A 16,242-nucleotide genomic window follows, 5' to 3' on the forward strand; every position below is an offset into this window, starting at 1 on the left:
GGTGACGTCACCTCACCGGCGGAAGCTTGACGTCGTGTCCCGGGCAATGACGTCATCGCGGGCCCGCCGCATCCCGGGCGCCACCTAAAGGCTACCCCGCACCTGAGCTCCGGGCAGGACTTCCGGCAGCGCGGAGCGGCGATTGGCCTGCGAGCAGCGGCGGAAGCAGAAGCGGTGGGTGCGCAGGCGCGGTGCAGCCCGGGCCGAGGGCAGGGAGGTGCCATGGAGTGGCGGGGCGAGCCGCAGCGGCCGTGAGTGGCGGGGCCGCGCCGGGGCCGCGCGGGGCCGCGGGGGGCGGAGGAGCGGGAGGAAGGCGCTGCCGCGCCCATGGGCCCGTCCCCGCCGTGATCGCGGCCCGCTGGGAGCTGTCAGCGCCGGTGGGGCCGCGGGGAGCTCCGCTCGCCCTGTGCCGGCCGCGCTGAGGCAGCAGCCCGCTGAGGGATGCGCTCCTCAGTGGTGATCCCTCGGGATCAGCGCCGCTGCGGCGCTCTGTGCGCTGGAGGCGGATGATCCGGCCGCACCGCGGGGCTCAGCGGCTCTAAGCTGGGTCTGAGCGCCTTAATCGGCCGCTGAGCACTCACGTTCCCGAGCTGTGCTCTGCAGAGCGGGTTCCGGATCAGCCGCTCTTTGTCCTTCATTGCGGGAGGTGGCCTCAGCAGCAAGGGCTGCGCGGTTGGGGGCAGAATAAACGTGCTTTGTGCAGGGGTAGGTGCGGAATGGCCACAGTGAGGGTGAGGAGCCCACCCGCCCGGCCAGGCCTCCCCGTGGTGCTGGGAGCAGCTGGGCTGACCCGTTCTTCCCACAGGAACAGCATGAACCAGGGGGACTCAAACCCGGCAGCGGTGCCGCACGCCGCGGAGGACGTTCAGGGGGATGACCGGTGGATGTCACAGGTAAGGCCGGGACGGGGAGGCCACCGGAGGGGCAGAAGCCTCTGTCCTCAATCCAAAGTGCAGAGCAGCACTTCCCAGTGGGCATCTGTGTGAGGGACTGACGGGAAATAGCCAAGGCAGGGGGCTGGACCACCCACCCATCGTGCAGCAGGGACAAGCAGCCAGAGGATGCTCACAGCACTGCCTCACTGTTAACTTCTCTGATCTGCAGTTATGGGGTCTGACGGGCTGCCTGGCAAGCTCACAGCTCATGTATGGGTAGCACACAGAGATGCTGCTCTTCTCACACGTGAGGTTGCTGTGCGGGTTTGGGGAGCACCCCTCTGCCCCGCAGCAGGGAATCCCATGAGGACTGTCAGCCCGCTGAGCTAACCTTGTTGCCCTCTTTCACCAGCACAACAGGTTTGTCTCGGACTGCAAAGACAAGGAGCCCGATGTGCTCTTCGTGGGGGACTCCATGGTGCAGCTGCTGCAGCAGTATGAGGTATTGCTAAAGAAAGGGGGATGTGGGGGCACAGATCCCAGTGTTTCTCTCTCTAAGCCGGTCACTGATGATCCTGTGTGATGCAGATGGGTCCTTTGTTGTGAACTGAGTGCCCTCTCCCATTCATCCTGCCCAGCTCCCTGCCCTTCCCACTGCTGGTACAAAGCCTCTGTAGGCTGTTTGCAGTCATGCTCTGAAGCTGGTAATGACTGATTCCACTTGGACACACAGCCCCTTCCTAGTTCCTTGAGTCTCAAATCCAAACTCCCAGGGGCACCATTGGATCTCTGTAGTTGTACCTTGCATGGCCAGAACACATTTAACCCTCAAGCCCTTGCCGTGCTGCTGGCACACTGGCTTTCTTCTGAAGCTCCACGACAGACCCAGCACTCTCTGAGGAGCTGCTCAAGAGAGCTTCCCCTTCCTCTGTGCCAGGTCTGGGTGCTCAACAGCAGCACCTCCATCCCCTGCAGACCCCAAGTAAGCCCTTTGTGGAAGCGAGTGTCCGGAGGAAGGCTCATGGCTCCTCAGAGCCATCCCTGGCCAGTGCAGTGCGTTCCTTTCACAAAGAGGACAGTGCAAACACCAACTGGTTTCTGCTTGCAGATCTGGCGGGAGCTCTTCTCACCCCTTCATGCACTGAACTTTGGAATCGGTGGAGACACCACAGGCCATGTCCTATGGAGACTGAAGAACGGTGAACTGGAGAACATTAAACCCAAGGTACACACACACGCTTAGACAAGACTTCAGGGCTTGAAGGGTGTAGAACAGAGTGAGTTGTTAGCAGAGCTTTCTGTTTGCACAGCCATTGGCACTGAGCACATCTCAGGTGTTGCAGTGTGCTGGGCTAAACCAGAATTGTTTGGGAGCATGGCTGTACATGAGGTGCACGCTCCTGAATGGCATCAGTAAATGGAGGCGACCTCCTAGCACTGGTGAACATGATTTACCACAGCTGGGTGTTGGTTGGCATTGCACTGTGCCTCCCAGCTCTGAGACATGTTCTTAGCCTCTAGAAGGGGATGGGGCGGATTTGATGAGGAGGTAGTGGAGATGGCCAGGATGTGTGGTGAGGATCAGCTGCAGGCTCCTTAGAAACGAGCATACCCAAGGGGTGAAGGCCTCTTGCAGCGTGGGTGCAGGCTCCAGCCCGACTCTCCATGTCACTCGCTGTCACAGATGGTGTTTGTTCAGGCTTTCAGGGTCACAAGCCCAAGAGAGGTGGCTGTGGACAGGCTGCAAACTCTTTTCCTCCTCACAGGTCATTGTTGTTTGGGTTGGAACAAATAACCATGAAAACACAGCCGAGGAAGTAGCAGGAGGGATCGAGGCCATCGTGCGCCTGATCAACACCCAGCAGCCACAGGCCAAAGTCATTGTGCTGGTATGTCTCTGGGCCAGGATGGCTCCTGGAGCAGGAAAACAAACTGCCCAGGGGAGCCACGTGTCCTCTGTGCTCTCCCTCTGTGGTACTCAGAGGGATGTGATGGGGGATTGGTGCTGGGACGAGGGGGTGTTTACCTGCCCCTGCTCCGTGCTCCCTTTGCTCCCTTGGCTGTGCAGCACTCCTCCTTTTGGGATGGGTGGAATCCTCCCCATTAGTGGCACTCCTGCCCTGCTTAGAAGCATTGTTGAAGAAGTCCTGTGAGGGAAGAGGGGTGCCCACAGCAAACCTGGCTCCCTCAGCGGTGTTTCTTACTGGGTCTGGATGGACTGAGTCCGACTGAAGGGAGGGATCCCTCTTGTCACAGCCTGGATCAGAAGGGGAAGCAGGCTCTGTTACACCAGCAGGGTTGTACGAAGCTCTTTTTTGCCTCCTCCCTGTGCCAGGGCCTGCTACCTCGTGGAGAGAAGCCAAACCCGCTGCGGCAGAAGAACGCCAAGGTGAACCACCTGCTGAAAGCCTCGCTCCCCAAACTGTGCAACGTGCAGCTCCTGGATGTGGACGCCGGCTTCGTGCACTCGGATGGCACCATCTCCTACCACGACATGTTTGATTTCCTGCACCTCACGGGAGGGGGCTACGCAAAGATCTGCAAACCCCTCCACGAACTGATCATGCAGCTGCTGGAGGAGACCCCCGAGGAGAAACGAGCTGCCCTGGCCTGAGCTCCCCCCATCGACAGCATCACCCAGCCCATCAGATCAGTTCTGTCACTGGCACTACAGAATCCTTCTTTCTTAAAGCACTTTCCATTGTAGAATGTTACCGGATGTCCGTACCTAGTGTTTTGAGGGGGAAGGCTGATGTTTAACTGGTCTTGTACAGATGAGGGCCGGCTGGGTTGCTTTTATTGCAGGAGGAAAGTAGCTGATGAAGAGTTTTACTTTTAAACCATTCCTCATTCACAAGGAGAACAGGACTGTCACTCTGTGCCCCTCTCATGTCTTGTTGCTCTGTGGTTGTCCTAGAACCCCCGTGGCCACGCTCGGCTCCCGGCTGTAGGCGTTGTGCTCTGTGTTAGCGCTGACCAAGAATCACATTCCACTTGCAAAGCCACAACAGATGCATTTTCCCAAACTCGGTCCCACCTTTGGAAGCTTTTTTTGGTTGGGGGTTAATGACACGTGCTGCTTTCTCACTCCTTCTCCCTGAAGCAGCATGAAGCTGGAACTGGGAAGTGCACAGGAGCAAGCGGCTCGCTCCAGCGCTTGCCCTTGTGCTGTTTCCACCAGGGCACTTTTCCTTCCCTCCCTGTGCCATGTGGCTGCGGTGCTGCTGCTGCCGCCCTGTGCTCTGCCCCGTGTTGTTGCTGGCTTTTCACAGTAGCTCAGTTTAGGATTCTGATCCCCCAGTGACACTGCGCTGGGCAGTTGCTTCCTCGCTGCTCTAGAGCTGCTGTTCCGTTCATCCCGAGCTGCCTGTGCCACGGGGCTCTCACAGTGCTGTGCGTTGCTCCTTTCTGTTCTTTTTTAAGGTATGACTGTTACATCCTTTATTCCTAAAGGAAACCCGTTGCCCTGCCGCTGTCCCAAGGCCTGCAGCACTCTGAAGCTTTACAGATTCCAAGGTGTACATTTCTTTGTTGCTTCTGGTTTACTTGTACAAACATTTTGTTGGAGCAACTACAGCCTCTTGCAGTAACAAGTGCAGCAGAGGTGCAGGTTCTCCTGCCCTGGCCACTGCTCCTTGCTCCTGGCTGAGGCAGCCACAGGGGCAGGGGTCCAGGCCAGGCAGGATTTGGGTTTAGTTTCTGTTAGGAGGGCTGCAGTAGTCACTAACGGTTGTATGCAAACAGCTTTTACTTACAAGAGAAAGGTTCTCTTTTTCAGAAGGAAGCTGGTTTGGACCCATACAGCAGAGCCCTCAGTGAACAGATAACTCCACTTGCCAGGAAACTTGTTTTCAGCCCAGTCAGTTCCTCCTTGGCTTTACCTGCCGGAGCTGGTGCCATGCACCTTGCCATGGCTCACACTGCAGTATCCGGCCATGAGCCACCCCCGTGGGTCCTGGCAGGTAAATCCAAGAGGAACGACTGGCTTTGTATCAGGCACTCCACAGCGTGTCGGGCACGAGGGGTGTTGAGGTGTCCGGGATGCTTGCTGCGCTCTGCTGCAGCGAAGCACGTTGGTGCTGTACATAGTTTGTCTGCCCTTCTTCATAGCAGAGGGTGCTGGTGTTTGCTGCGTCTATAACCTCGCATTAAGGAATACATGACTGTCCCCGCTACCTTCCCCTCTTCCTGTAGATTTGATCATAGCAGGATTCCTGCCTGGATTGCATGCATAGTGTGTTTTGTTTCCAGTATATGTGATCTACACACAGATGAAGGAAAGATGTTCCGCTTGCCAGGATCGGAAGTAGGGAGCTCGGCAGTGGAGCAGGGATTCCGGTCCTGCCCCACGAGCCAGGCTGGGGCTGTGCTGCTCCCGAGGCTCGCTCCACAGCTCTGCTTGTCGCTGCCCACTCCCAACCTGTCCCACTCCACCTGCAGGCTTCTATGTGAGGGCAGCGAGGGGTTCTGGAGCTAAAACCCAGCACCTCCTCCTGAGCCGGGTAGAGGAGGCTCCTCCTTAGGGGCTGAGCATCGTCTGTTTCATGTTCATTGCAGCAGGGACATAAAACAAAGGAAGTGAAATGACAGAAAGAGCCTCTTGTAACTTACCAGGGGACGGGAGGATGATCGCAGGATGGGACCTACGAGGAGGAAAGCCCATGCCCGGAGGTGCTGCCCTCTCCGCTCGCCGCCCTGAGCCTTCCCCGGGACAAAACAGTTGTGATTCTGCTTTGGCAAAATGCATCGGCTGGTAGAGCTCACTGTTAGTGCATATCGCGATATAAATGTCAGTGTTTCACCCCACCGTGTCGCAGTGTGTGTGTGTGTGTGTGTGTGTGTGTGCCCGGGCGCCCGCCTCTCCCCTCTCCCTCCCTCCCTATGTCGGTGCCTCCTTGTGTTTCGTTTCTGAGGGCTGGGAAGGTGCTGCCCTGCACTGAGCAGCCAAACCTGCCCCCAGGGGCCTGCGGGGTCCCACCCGCCCCGGTCCTCCCTCCTTGTTTCACATCTGTCCTTCCCCTGCTCCACTGGGGCCTCTGTTGGTTTTCCCTCTCCGTTCCCCTGCTTCCAGAGCTGTGAGCAGGGCTCTGCAGGTGAAGGCACCCCGCGCTTGGAGGGCGCAGCCTGTGTTTGGTTCCACGGTGGTTGCATAGGGAGCACCCATCACCACACACCAACTCACAGCCAGCCCTGCAGAGCTGATCCTCCGCTTCAAGCAGCCGGGGCGAGCTCTGCTCCCCGCTCCCACACGGGTGTCCATGTGTCCCTGCGCAGGTCCTTCCATCTGCTGTCACCACCTGGAGCACGGAGACAACGTGCAGACGGTCTGAAAAACGCTTTGGCATCCTCGGTGAGAGGAGAACCTGTAGAAATAAAGTGCACAATAGCAGCAGTGCTCGTGTCTCCTTCTGTTTGTCCTGCACAGGAGAGGGCAACCAGCAGTGGAGCTCTTGGATGTCACCTGAAGCCTGGAAAACAGTGGTTGGGGAGGGGGGGGATTAAACCAGAAAGCCCAGACACAGAGAACACATGAGCACCCCAAAACCGAGGCTGCAGCACAGCAGGGACGGGCTGGAGCTGCCTGGGGCGGGGGGGGGGGGGGGTGGGGGGTGTTCCCTGCGGCCCCATCCCCGGCTGGGGGCTCGGTGAGCAGGATGTGGCCTCGGCCCGTTTTGGGGAGGGCCGGGGGTGTCCGTGCCCTTCGGGTGCTCGCTGCAGCGGAGCCAGGGCTCCCCTATGGGTCCTGCATGGGGCAGGGGCTCCCCTGAGACAGGGATGCCCGCGGTGGGGCCCTGCACAGGACACGGGCTCCCGGCGGGCGGGCGCTGCCGTCCTTGCCGCTCCCCCGGTGGGAGCCGCCGCCGCGTCACTTCCCTGACCGGGCCCTTTATAACCGGTGACGACGCGTTACATCACCGCCGGCCCGTGTTTACAGCCGCCTGCGGAACGGGGACAGCGAAAGCACCGGCAGCGAGCACCGGCACCGGGCACCGCGCACCGGGACGGGCACCGGGACCGGGACCGGCAGCGGCACCCCCGGGCTCTGCCCGCGGCGCCGCTCGGATCCGCACCGGGCTCAGCGCGGGCCCGGGGACGCTGACACCGACACCGACACCGGCACCGGCAGCGGCGGCACCGGCAGCGCAGCGGCAGCGGCGGGGCTCGCTATGGGGCAGCGCTTCCCTCTGCGCCCCGGCTGACCCCCCCCGCCCGGCCCGGCTGACCCGGCCCGGCCCGCCCCGGCGGACCTTGGCCGGTGCGGGCGCGGCCGGGGATGCTGTCGGGATGGCGGGCACCGGGGCGGCCGCGCTGGCCCGGGCGCTGCTGGCCTGGGCGCTGCTGGCCCTGCCGCCCGCCATGCCCCAGCCCTGCGGCCGCCCCGAGGTGAGGGAGAAGGAAGCTCGCTTCAACACCACCTACAGCGACTGGGTGAACGCAGACCTGCTCAACATCTACGCCTTCAACCACAGCGTCCGGAGGAACAGGGTGAGCCGGCGGGGCGGCCCCTGCCCCTCTGCATCCCTCTCGGGGAGCTCCGGGGCGCCACGGCGGGGCCCCCGCACGGGATGCGGGACACGGGACGCGGTCTCTGCCACGAGGGCCGAGCAAAGTCCAGGCCAGCGCCTGTGTTCCTGCCCGCAGACGGAGGGCGTGCGGGTGTCGGTGAACGTCCTCTCCGACCACAAGGACCTGCCCGTCCTCTTCGTGGTGAGGCAGAAGGAGGCGGTGGTGTCCTTCCAGGTGCCGCTCATCCTCCGAGGGATGTGAGTAGGACCGGGCCGGGCCGGGCGGGGGGGACCCGGGCTGCAGGCAGGGATCCCGCAGGCACAGCAGGGCTCTGCCCGCGCAGGTACCAGCGCAAGTACGCGTACCAGGAGGTGAGCCGCACGCTGTGCCAGCCGCAGACCAAGGCCGAGGTGGAGACCCAGCACTTCTACGTGGATGTGTCCACGCTGTCCCTCAACGCCTCCTACCAGCTGCGGGTCACCCACGTGGAGAACTTCGTGCTGAGGTGAGGGCAGCTCTGGTCCCCAGCCCCGCTCCTTGCCAGGGCCACTGGCCACAGGCTCACCACCCATCAGCCCCGCCGTGCTCTCTGCAGGACTAACGAGAGGTTCAGCTTCAACGCCACGGCTGCGCAGCCGCAGGTGAGGAGGAGCTGCTGGGGGGGTGTGGGGAGGAGAGTGCAGGCACCGTGGCACTGATGGGCTCTTCCCCCCCCCCCCCAGTATTTCAAGTACGAGTTCCCCGAGGGAGTGGACTCGGTGATCGTGAAGGTGACCTCGGCCATGGCCTTCCCCTGCTCCGTCATCTCCATCCAGGACGTCGTGGTGGGTTTGGGTGCTGCGGCCTCTCTCTGGGTGACCCGGGATGCCCGATAGGGCTGACGATCCCTGTGTCCCCTCAGTGCCCCGTCTACGACCTGGACAACAACGTGGCCTTCATCGGCATGTACCAGACCATGACCAAGAAGGCGGCCATCACGGTGCAGGTGAGTGTGGGGCTGTGCTGGGGGTACCAGCCCCGAGCCCCCCCAAGGGCAGGCTCTGCTCACCCCCGTGTGGGACGGCTGTTGCAGAAGAAGGATTTCCCCAGCAACAGCTTCTACGTGGTGGTGGTGGTGAAGACGGAGGACGAGGCGTGCGGGGGGGCTCTGCCCTTCTACCCCCTCTCCAGAGATGCCTTACCGGGTATGCTGGGGGAGGCACCCACTGCAGCGCATCCCTGCTGCCACCAGTTGGGTGCTGAGCCCCCAGCCCGTGCCTTCTTCCAGATGAGCCCGTGGACCAGCACAACCGGCAGAAGACGCTGGAGGTGATGGTGTCGCCTGCCATAACCTGTAAGCATGGAGGGGCCATTCAGGGCTGGGGGTGCTGGGGTCCATGGGGTCCCTGCTGAGGGCTTGTCCTGGCTCTGCGCAGCGGAAGCCTACGTGAGGAGCATGCTCTTCTGCCTGGGCATCTTCCTGTCCTTCTACGTGCTCACGCTGCTCTTCGCCTGCTGGGAGAGCTGCCGGTGAGCTCCTGGTGTCCCGGCTGCCGCCTGGGAGCCGTCCTGCCCCCGGTGCATGGCCTGGCCTCGGGCGGGCCGTGCCCCTCGTCCCTGCCTCCTCACGGTGCTTCCCTCGGCAGGCAGCAGAAGAGGAAGGGGCTCCTGGCAGCCATGGACTCGCCCAGCCTGGACACGGGTGAGGGGCTGCTCGCAGCACCGGGGGTTACTGGGGGGGTCACCGTTGTTTTGCCATCTCGAGCCCATGGCAAAGCCCTTGCAGAGGCTCCCCGCTGCTCCCCGAGCCCTGCGGGCAAATCCCAGTGTTAGGGGGACAGGGACATCCCGGGGCTGGGTTCCACCGCTCTGGGGCTGGGGCACCTCACCAAGTCTGTCTCTTTCCTTCCACGCTTTCCGGGGACTCCCAGCATCTCTACTGGGTAGGTGCAGCCTCTGCTCCCCCCTTGGTTGCGGGCTGGGGGTTGTGCAGCACCACGGGAGCTGCTGGAGCCTCACGGGGACCCTCTTGCAGGGCACGGCCGCAGCATCCCTGACTCCTTCCTGGGCCATTCTCCCTACGACAGCTACGGTTATGGCTCCTTCGGTGAGTGCTGCCGCCACGCACCGCCCCTCGCCTCCCCGCCTGCGTGGCCCTGACTGTCTGCCCGTCCCGTCCCGTCCCGTCCCATCCTTGCCCTTGTCCTTGTCCTTGTCCTTGTCCTTGCAGGGAACGGCTCCTCCAGCAGCACCGAGGGCGTCACGGACAGCCTGTGCTCTGCAGAGGTCCCCTATGGCTACGTGGGTGAGTGCCGGGGCGGCAGCGTGGCGCCTGCCATGGCCACCGCAGAGCTGCTGCTGTGCACCCGCCTCCACCCCTCTCCATGCCCCGGGAAGGGTCCCTGCGGTACCGGCCCCTCCGTGCCAGCCCGCAGCGGGGTCGGCGCCGGTGCCACCGGGGTGGGCGCGCACCGGGACCCCCGCTAGGGCTCCCCCTGCTCCTGCTGCGGTAACTCTGGCTTTCCTTTGAAGGGCAGGAGCAGTTCAAGCGCCGCACGCCCTCCACCCCGATGAGGCCACTGAGCATTGCCATGGGTAGATGCTGGTAGCGGGCAGGGACGGGCCAATCAACCCCCAATCTGCCCCACGCACAAGCACCTCCCTCCCTAGGCAGAGCCAGGGCGGGGGGGGGACACAGTCCTCCTGGTCCCAAGCCATCCCCAACCATGGGGCGATGCTCCCCGGGGTCCTGCCCCGGGGTGAACTGAAGGGCTCAGGTTAATTGGGTGCCTGATTGGGGTGCATGGGGTGGCATCGGGTGCCTTGGGCACCGCTGATGCCCGCTCGGTGCAGGGGAGCGCTCGCTGGAGCACGTGGTGGGGCGGCCGCGCGTGGACTCGCTGAGCTCGGTGGAGGAGGACGACTACGACACCCTGGCTGACATCGACTATGACAAGAACGTGATCCGCACCAAGGTGGGTCCTGCCCCACAGCCCCGGCCCCCCAGTGCCCCCCACTGCCCCCCTGAGCCCTCCTGCCTCTCCTTCCAGCAATACCTCTGCGTGGCCGACCTGGCGCGCAAGGACAAGCGGGTGCTGCGCAAGAAGTACCAGATCTACTTCTGGTGAGCGGGGTCTGTGGGGCGGGGGGGCACCGAGCGGGCTCCTGCCCTGGGGACCCCCTGACCCCCTTCCCATGCCCCTTCCAGGAACATCGCCACCATCGCGGTGTTCTACGCCCTCCCCGTCGTCCAGCTCGTCATCACCTACCAGACAGTAAGTGGGGACGTGGGGGCAGCATATGGGGCTTTTGGGGGCTTCGGCCCCCAACTGTGCACCCCAGATGCAATGGGGATGTCCCCCATATCCCCGCGTCCCACTTCCACCTCGTCTCCCTGTGCGCGCAGGTGGTGAACGTCACCGGCAACCAGGACATCTGCTACTACAACTTCCTCTGTGCCCACCCGCTGGGGAACCTCAGGTGGGTTTGGGGGTGACGATGGGCACCTGTGCACAGGGAGGGGGCTCTGCAGCACCCGCATCTGACTGCCCCCCCCCCGCAGCGCCTTCAACAACATCCTCAGCAACCTGGGCTATGTGCTGCTGGGCCTGCTCTTCCTGCTCATCATCCTGCAGCGCGAGATCAACTACAACCGCGCGCTCCTGCGCAACGATGCCTATGCCCTGGTAAGGGACCGGTGGCCACAGGGCTGTGTGCTGGTGGGGGGGGGGGCTCAGCCCCACAGGGCCCCTATTCCTGCCCCTCTCCCCTCCTGCTGCAGGAGTGCGGCATCCCCAAGCACTTCGGGCTCTTCTACGCCATGGGCACGGCGCTCATGATGGAGGGGCTGCTCAGCGCCTGCTACCACGTCTGCCCCAACTACACCAACTTCCAGTTCGGTGGGTGCCCCCCATCACCCCCATTGCTGCGCTGCCCCCCCTGCCCTGCTCACCGCTGTCCCCCCGCAGACACCTCCTTCATGTACATGATCGCGGGGCTCTGCATGCTGAAGCTGTACCAGAAGCGACACCCGGACATCAACGCCAGCGCCTACAGCGCCTACGCCTGCTTGGCCCTCGTTATCTTCTTCTCCGTGGTCGGTGTGGTGAGTATGGGGTTGCCCATGGCAGGGGGGGGCAGCCGGTTACGGCACCCCGTTGCCCACGGTCTGCTCGCCCCACAGGTCTTTGGGAAGGGGAACACGGCGTTCTGGATCGTCTTCTCCGTCATCCACATCGTGGCCACGCTGCTGCTGAGCACACAGCTCTACTACATGGGGCGCTGGAAGCTGGGTGAGGTGGGGGTACTGCTGCAAGTGGGGAGGGGGGAGGCAGCTTCTCCTTGTCCTTCTCCTTGTCCTTCTCCTTGTCCTTATCCTTGTTCTTTCCCCTTCTCCCTCCCCTGTCCCCGCAGACTCGGGCATCCTGCGCAGGATCCTGCACGTGCTGTACACAGACTGCGTCCGGCAGTGCAGCGGGCCCATGTACGTGGTGAGTGCTGGCACCAGGGTCCCCAGCCCTGCAGACTGCACCCCTCCTGCCCGCCCTCACCTCTGCTCCGCACCTTTTGCAGGACCGGATGGTGCTCTTGGTCATGGGAAACATCATCAACTGGTCACTGTGAGTGCGGAGCCGGGCACACACCAGCCCCTGCACCGCTTCTCCCAGTCCCAACCGTGCTCCCATCCCTGCTGCCGCCCCCCTCCCACTGCTGCAGCACAGAGCCCTGGCTGGGGTCTCCTCCCTGGGGAGCAGAGCATGACCGGCCCCTCACCACTGCAGCATCCCTGGGGGACAGCGGGTGCACGGGCATGGCAGGCAGGGACCCCGATGCTGCGCTGACCCCGCTGCCTGTCCCTGCCTCCCCAGCGCTGCCTACGGCCTCATTGTCCGCCCCAATGACTTCGCTTCCTACCTGCTGGCCATCGGCATCTGCAACCTGCTCCTCTACTTCGCCTTCTACATCATCATGAAGGTGGGAGGCGAGCGGGCTGTGTGGGGCGGGCAGCACAGGGCCGGGCCCCCCGCAGCCCCTTGCTGCACGCTGACCCCGCCTGCCCCACAGCTCCGCAGCGGGGAGCGCATCAAGCTCATCCCCTTGCTTTGCATCATCGGCACCTCCGTGGTCTGGGGCTTCGCCCTCTTCTTCTTCTTCCAGGGGCTCAGCACATGGCAGGTGAGTGGTGGGTGCTGCAGGGGGTGTTGGGGGGTGCGGACCGGCGCCGTGATGGGGGTCCCTGTCCCCAACAGAAAACCCCGGCCGAGTCCCGGGAGCACAACCGCAACTGCATCCTGCTCGACTTCTTCGACGACCACGACATCTGGCACTTCCTCTCCTCCATCGCCATGTTCGGCTCCTTCCTGGTAGGTGCCGGCTGCCGCCGCACGGCTCCCATATCCCTGGTCCCCCCCCGGCTCACCCGGTCCCCTCGCCCCGCAGGTGCTGCTGACGCTGGACGATGACCTGGACTGTGTCCAGCGGGACAAGATCTACGTCTTCTAGGGGCCCGCAGCCGCCTGTGCCAAACGCAGCCCTATGGGTCCAGCCGGGCCCCACCAGCCACTCCGTCCCCTCCCCGGGGGTCCCGGTGTGCCTCGTCCCCACCGCCGGCTCCCTCCCGGCTCTCCGTGCCCGTCCCCAGGCTCTCAGAGCCAAAACCAGGGCTAGGGGCTGCTGGTGCCACCGGCAAAGGTGCTGCTGCCGCTCCGTGCCCGTGCCGTGGGGCAGGGGCCCTGGGTAAGGGCCGTGCCAGCAGCCCCGTGCCCCCAGCATGCGGGTGGGGGTCTCTCTTCAGTGCCTGAATCGTGGGGATGGGGGGGGTGTGGGCCCGGCAGTGGCAGCCGGGGGGGGGCCCCACTGGTGTCTGCTGCAGCAGCCCGGGGGGTGCCAGCCCTTGTGTGCCCCCCGACGGGGCCGTGGCGTCTCCACGCGTGGGTCTGCTGGGAAGGGACTCGCATTAAAGTGTCTGCACTTTGCCTGTTGCCTCCTCCCTGGGTGCCGGGGGGCAGTGGGGGGGCAGCGAAGGTGCCGGTGCCCGTCGGGGGTCGCTGGGAGCGCCCTGCGCCGGCAGCTCCGCGGCTATAGAAGGCCGGGCTGCGCCGCGCAGAGGCACGCGGGGAATGCGCGGGCGCGAGGCGCAGCCCCCGATTTTCGGAGTCTTTCCCCAAATATGGTGCCGGGGCCGGCGCCCCCCGGGACGGGAGGGGCCGGGGCGGGGGGAACCGGGGACCCCCCCCGCGCTGACATCACCGTCCCGGCGCCCGGCTTTTAGCGCGGGGCCGCCCTCCCCAGCGCGCAGTGCCCGCTCCGCGCCGCGCAGCACCCGCGTCCGACTGCACCGCCCGTGAGTGTGCGGGGAGGGGCCGGGGGGACCGCAGCCATGGGGACCGGTGCCCGGGATGGAGCCGCTGCCGCCGGGATGGGGATCGGGGCCCCGGGATGGGATCGAGCTCTGGGGATGCGGCTGCTGCTCCTGCCCCCCCCAGCACCACGCTGCGAATGGGGTCAGGGGCTGTGGATCGGGCAGGCTCAGCCCCACGGTGGCCGGAGGGGCTGTGTGGGGCTCAGAGAGTGTGGAGGGGGCGATGCCAAACCCCACTCACCGCTGTATGCCCCATATCTCTGCCTGGGGACCAGAGAGAGGCATTGGGCTGGTGCGGTCTCAGGCATCTGGTGGCCAGCAGGCACGGCCGAGGGGTGGAGGGAGCTGTGACCAGTGAGGCTGGGGCCCAAATATCATCACCGTGTGCCCAGCTGGGACATGGCACAGGGCATTGCTGGATGTGGCTGCTGGTGCTCAGGATGTGGGCATTGGCTTCCTGTGGGGCTCATGGGACACCCCTACATGGGCTCATGGGGTATCAGCGCTTGGCCGGCAGCAGGCGGGGTCAGCATCCTCTGCCGCACGGAGCTGTGCCCGGTCTCAGCCATCCCAGAGGATCCAGCGGTCGTGGGGAGCCATCCCGGGGCAGGGTACGGCCGTGGGACCAAGCCGGCGGCTCCCCAAGGGCACAGCCCCGGTTCTGAGGCTTAACCCCAAGCAGGGAGCAGAGCGGGAGGAGCGGGGCAGCGCCACCGAGGGCTGGGCTCCCGGCTCCCGGCTCCATTCCCGCCTGGCATCCTCCTGGCACCCTGCAGCTACCTGTGCTCCCAGCCCACAGCATGTCCTTACAAGGGCACGGGCACGGCTCCCACCGCATCCTGCCTCGCCTGCGCTCCTCCTGGCGCCTGGAATCACGGCCCCACTGTGCCACGGTCAGCAGCCATGGTCAGCCTGCATCCCAATGGGGAGAGCTCTGGCTGCAGGATGCAGCCACACCAGCAGTGTTGGTGCCAAGAGCTGGCAGGCGGCTGAGGCTGGGATGGGGCTGCCCTGTGGCACATCCGAAGCCTTGGAGCAGGGAGAGGGCAGCTCTGCTGCAGGGGCTGTGGCTGTGCCCTGAGGGAAGAGCTCTTGGAGGACGGCCCGAGGTGCTGGGGTCCCACAGTCCCCATCCCTGCCCCAGGTCTCCCACGTGCCGCAGCGATGGCGAACAAGGGCCCTGCGTACGGCATGAGCAGGGACGTGCAGTCCAAGATCGAGAAGAAGTACGACGACGAGCTGGAGGAGCGCCTGGTGGAGTGGATCGTGGCGCAGTGCGGGGCCGCCGTGGGGCGCCCCGAGCGCGGCCGCCTGGGCTTCCAGGTCTGGCTGAAGAACGGCATCGTAAGTGTGGGGCCGTGGGGCAGGCGGTGGGGGGAGCTCCGCAGCGCAGTGATCCCAGGCTCTCCTCTGCCCGCAGGTCCTCAGCAGGCTGGTGAACAGCCTCTACCCCGACGGCTCCAAGCCCGTGAAGATCCCCGACACCCCCCCTACCATGGTCTTCAAGCAGATGGAGCAGATCGCCCAGTTCCTCAAGGCAGCCGAGGACTACGGCGTGGTCAAGACCGACGTGTTCCAGACCGTCGACCTCTTTGAAGGTGTGTGGGGAAAGCGGGGTTGGGGAGGGATGGGGCTGCTGCGCTGTGCCCATCCTCACCGCCTCCATCCGTTGCAGCCAAGGACATGGCGGCGGTGCAGAGGACGCTGATGGCGCTGGGGAGCCTGGCGATCACCAAGAACGATGGGCACTACCATGGGGACCCCAACTGGTTCATGAAGTAAGCGTGGGGAGAGCCCGGTGCCGGGCGTGGGGACTCCCCTGCCCCATGGCAGCGTGGAGCGGGCTCTTCCCACTGCCGGGATGCAGGAATGGCGGGTGGGTGCGCATCCCTGGTGAAGGCATCCCAGGGGATGCGGGTGCTGCATGTCCTGTCCCTCCATCCCATAGGAAAGCGCAGGAGCACAAGCGGGAGTTCACCGAGAGCCAGCTGAAGGAGGGCAAGAACGTCATCGGCCTACAGATGGGGAGCAACAAGGGGGCATCACAGGCGGGGATGAGCTACGGCCGGCCCCGGCAGATCATCAGCTAAGGTCCCCCCCCTACCCCGCGCCCGCTGCCCCCGGCCCAGCGCCGGGGCCGCCACCGCCAGCGCCCTCACACTGGTATTTATTGGCACGATCGCGCCCGCCATCGCCAGCGCCGCTCCGCAGCCATGGGCTGAGCCCGGAGCCACCGCAGCCACCGCCGCAGAGCCGCTCGCATCGGGGAGGGAGCAGAATTGGCCTCGGTTTTGTACTTGGGCTTCGGTCAACATTAAAAGGTTCTTCATTAGCGCGGCTCCGGGCACGCTCCCTCCATGCACCCCCCGTTATGGTGCAGCCGCGTCTGGGCAGCACCTGAGGATGCTCCCTGCTCTGCCCCGGGTGGAGCATCCCTGTGGATCCCGGCTGCAGGAGCATGGGAGAGGGCGGGCGGGGGTGAGTGACGGCTGCGCAGCGCAGGGATGGAGGGAGGGCAGG

General features: G+C 64.5%; 4 protein-coding genes across 8 annotated transcripts in view; all 4 read left to right on the forward strand.

Annotated features, from left to right (window-relative positions):
• The window catches only part of RNF214 (ring finger protein 214), a 147,265-nt gene that overhangs the window by 111,836 nt on the left and 19,187 nt on the right, over positions 1–16,242 (forward strand). The window lies entirely within an intron of this gene.
• On the forward strand, positions 132–5,681 carry PAFAH1B2 (platelet activating factor acetylhydrolase 1b catalytic subunit 2). The gene is made up of 6 exons (XM_061368295.1): positions 132–251; positions 806–893; positions 1,288–1,377; positions 1,984–2,100; positions 2,642–2,764; positions 3,211–5,681. The coding sequence occupies exons 1-6, from the start codon at positions 223–225 to the stop codon at positions 3,487–3,489; spliced, it is 726 nt and encodes a 241-aa protein (XP_061224279.1). The 5' UTR covers positions 132–222; the 3' UTR covers positions 3,490–5,681.
• On the forward strand, positions 6,678–13,336 carry SIDT2 (SID1 transmembrane family member 2). Of its 5 annotated transcripts, XM_061368296.1 has the most exons (28): positions 7,128–7,361; positions 7,518–7,639; positions 7,726–7,887; positions 7,978–8,023; positions 8,105–8,206; positions 8,284–8,367; positions 8,455–8,566; positions 8,650–8,715; positions 8,798–8,891; positions 9,008–9,063; positions 9,293–9,304; positions 9,397–9,468; positions 9,592–9,666; positions 9,894–9,956; positions 10,215–10,336; positions 10,412–10,485; positions 10,570–10,636; positions 10,768–10,841; positions 10,924–11,047; positions 11,143–11,260; positions 11,330–11,466; positions 11,545–11,653; positions 11,775–11,851; positions 11,934–11,980; positions 12,230–12,335; positions 12,426–12,536; positions 12,611–12,724; positions 12,801–13,336. In XM_061368296.1, exons 1-28 carry the CDS (start codon positions 7,161–7,163, stop codon positions 12,861–12,863), a joined length of 2,610 nt encoding a protein of 869 aa, XP_061224280.1. In that variant the 5' UTR covers positions 7,128–7,160; the 3' UTR covers positions 12,864–13,336. The 5 variants fall into 5 exon arrangements, with proteins under 5 accessions (XP_061224282.1, XP_061224281.1, XP_061224283.1 ...); XM_061368298.1 differs by lacking the exon at positions 9,894–9,956 and having other exon boundaries at positions 6,678–7,361; XM_061368297.1 differs by lacking the exon at positions 9,293–9,304 and having other exon boundaries at positions 6,678–7,361.
• TAGLN (transgelin) lies at positions 13,596–16,054 on the forward strand. Its single transcript, XM_061368301.1, has 5 exons — positions 13,596–13,704; positions 14,867–15,066; positions 15,143–15,320; positions 15,398–15,500; positions 15,671–16,054. The coding sequence occupies exons 2-5, from the start codon at positions 14,887–14,889 to the stop codon at positions 15,810–15,812; spliced, it is 603 nt and encodes a 200-aa protein (XP_061224285.1). The 5' UTR covers positions 13,596–13,704; positions 14,867–14,886; the 3' UTR covers positions 15,813–16,054.

This window comes from Neopsephotus bourkii, unplaced genomic scaffold, assembly GCF_033783945.1.
Source record: "Neopsephotus bourkii isolate Nb327-2 ecotype Australia unplaced genomic scaffold, CSIRO-AGI_Nbou_v1 NB_1433, whole genome shotgun sequence".
NCBI lineage: Eukaryota > Metazoa > Chordata > Aves > Psittaciformes > Psittacidae > Neopsephotus > Neopsephotus bourkii.

What these genes read in the sequence shown, in the direction of transcription:
- PAFAH1B2 (XM_061368295.1), top strand. Translation starts at nt 223, where the DNA reads ATGGAGTGGCGGGGCGAGCCGCAGCGGCC. An exon ending in AGCTGCTGCAGCAGTATGAG is followed by an intron (nt 1,378 to 1,983) that starts GTATTGCTAAAG and finishes TTCTGCTTGCAG; the next exon opens with ATCTGGCGGGAGCTCTTCTC. An exon ending in AGGCCAAAGTCATTGTGCTG is followed by an intron (nt 2,765 to 3,210) that starts GTATGTCTCTGG and finishes TCCCTGTGCCAG; the next exon opens with GGCCTGCTACCTCGTGGAGA.
- SIDT2 (XM_061368296.1), top strand. Translation starts at nt 7,161, where the DNA reads ATGGCGGGCACCGGGGCGGCCGCGCTGGCCCGGGCGCTGCTGGCCTGG. An exon ending in GCCTGCTGGGAGAGCTGCCG is followed by an intron (nt 8,892 to 9,007) that starts GTGAGCTCCTGG and finishes TTCCCTCGGCAG; the next exon opens with GCAGCAGAAGAGGAAGGGGC. An exon ending in TCTTCTCCGTGGTCGGTGTG is followed by an intron (nt 11,467 to 11,544) that starts GTGAGTATGGGG and finishes CTCGCCCCACAG; the next exon opens with GTCTTTGGGAAGGGGAACAC.
- TAGLN (XM_061368301.1), top strand. Translation starts at nt 14,887, where the DNA reads ATGGCGAACAAGGGCCCTGCGTACGGCATGAGCAGGGACGTGCAGTCC. An exon ending in GACCGTCGACCTCTTTGAAG is followed by an intron (nt 15,321 to 15,397) that starts GTGTGTGGGGAA and finishes CATCCGTTGCAG; the next exon opens with CCAAGGACATGGCGGCGGTG. An exon ending in GACCCCAACTGGTTCATGAA is followed by an intron (nt 15,501 to 15,670) that starts GTAAGCGTGGGG and finishes TCCATCCCATAG; the next exon opens with GAAAGCGCAGGAGCACAAGC.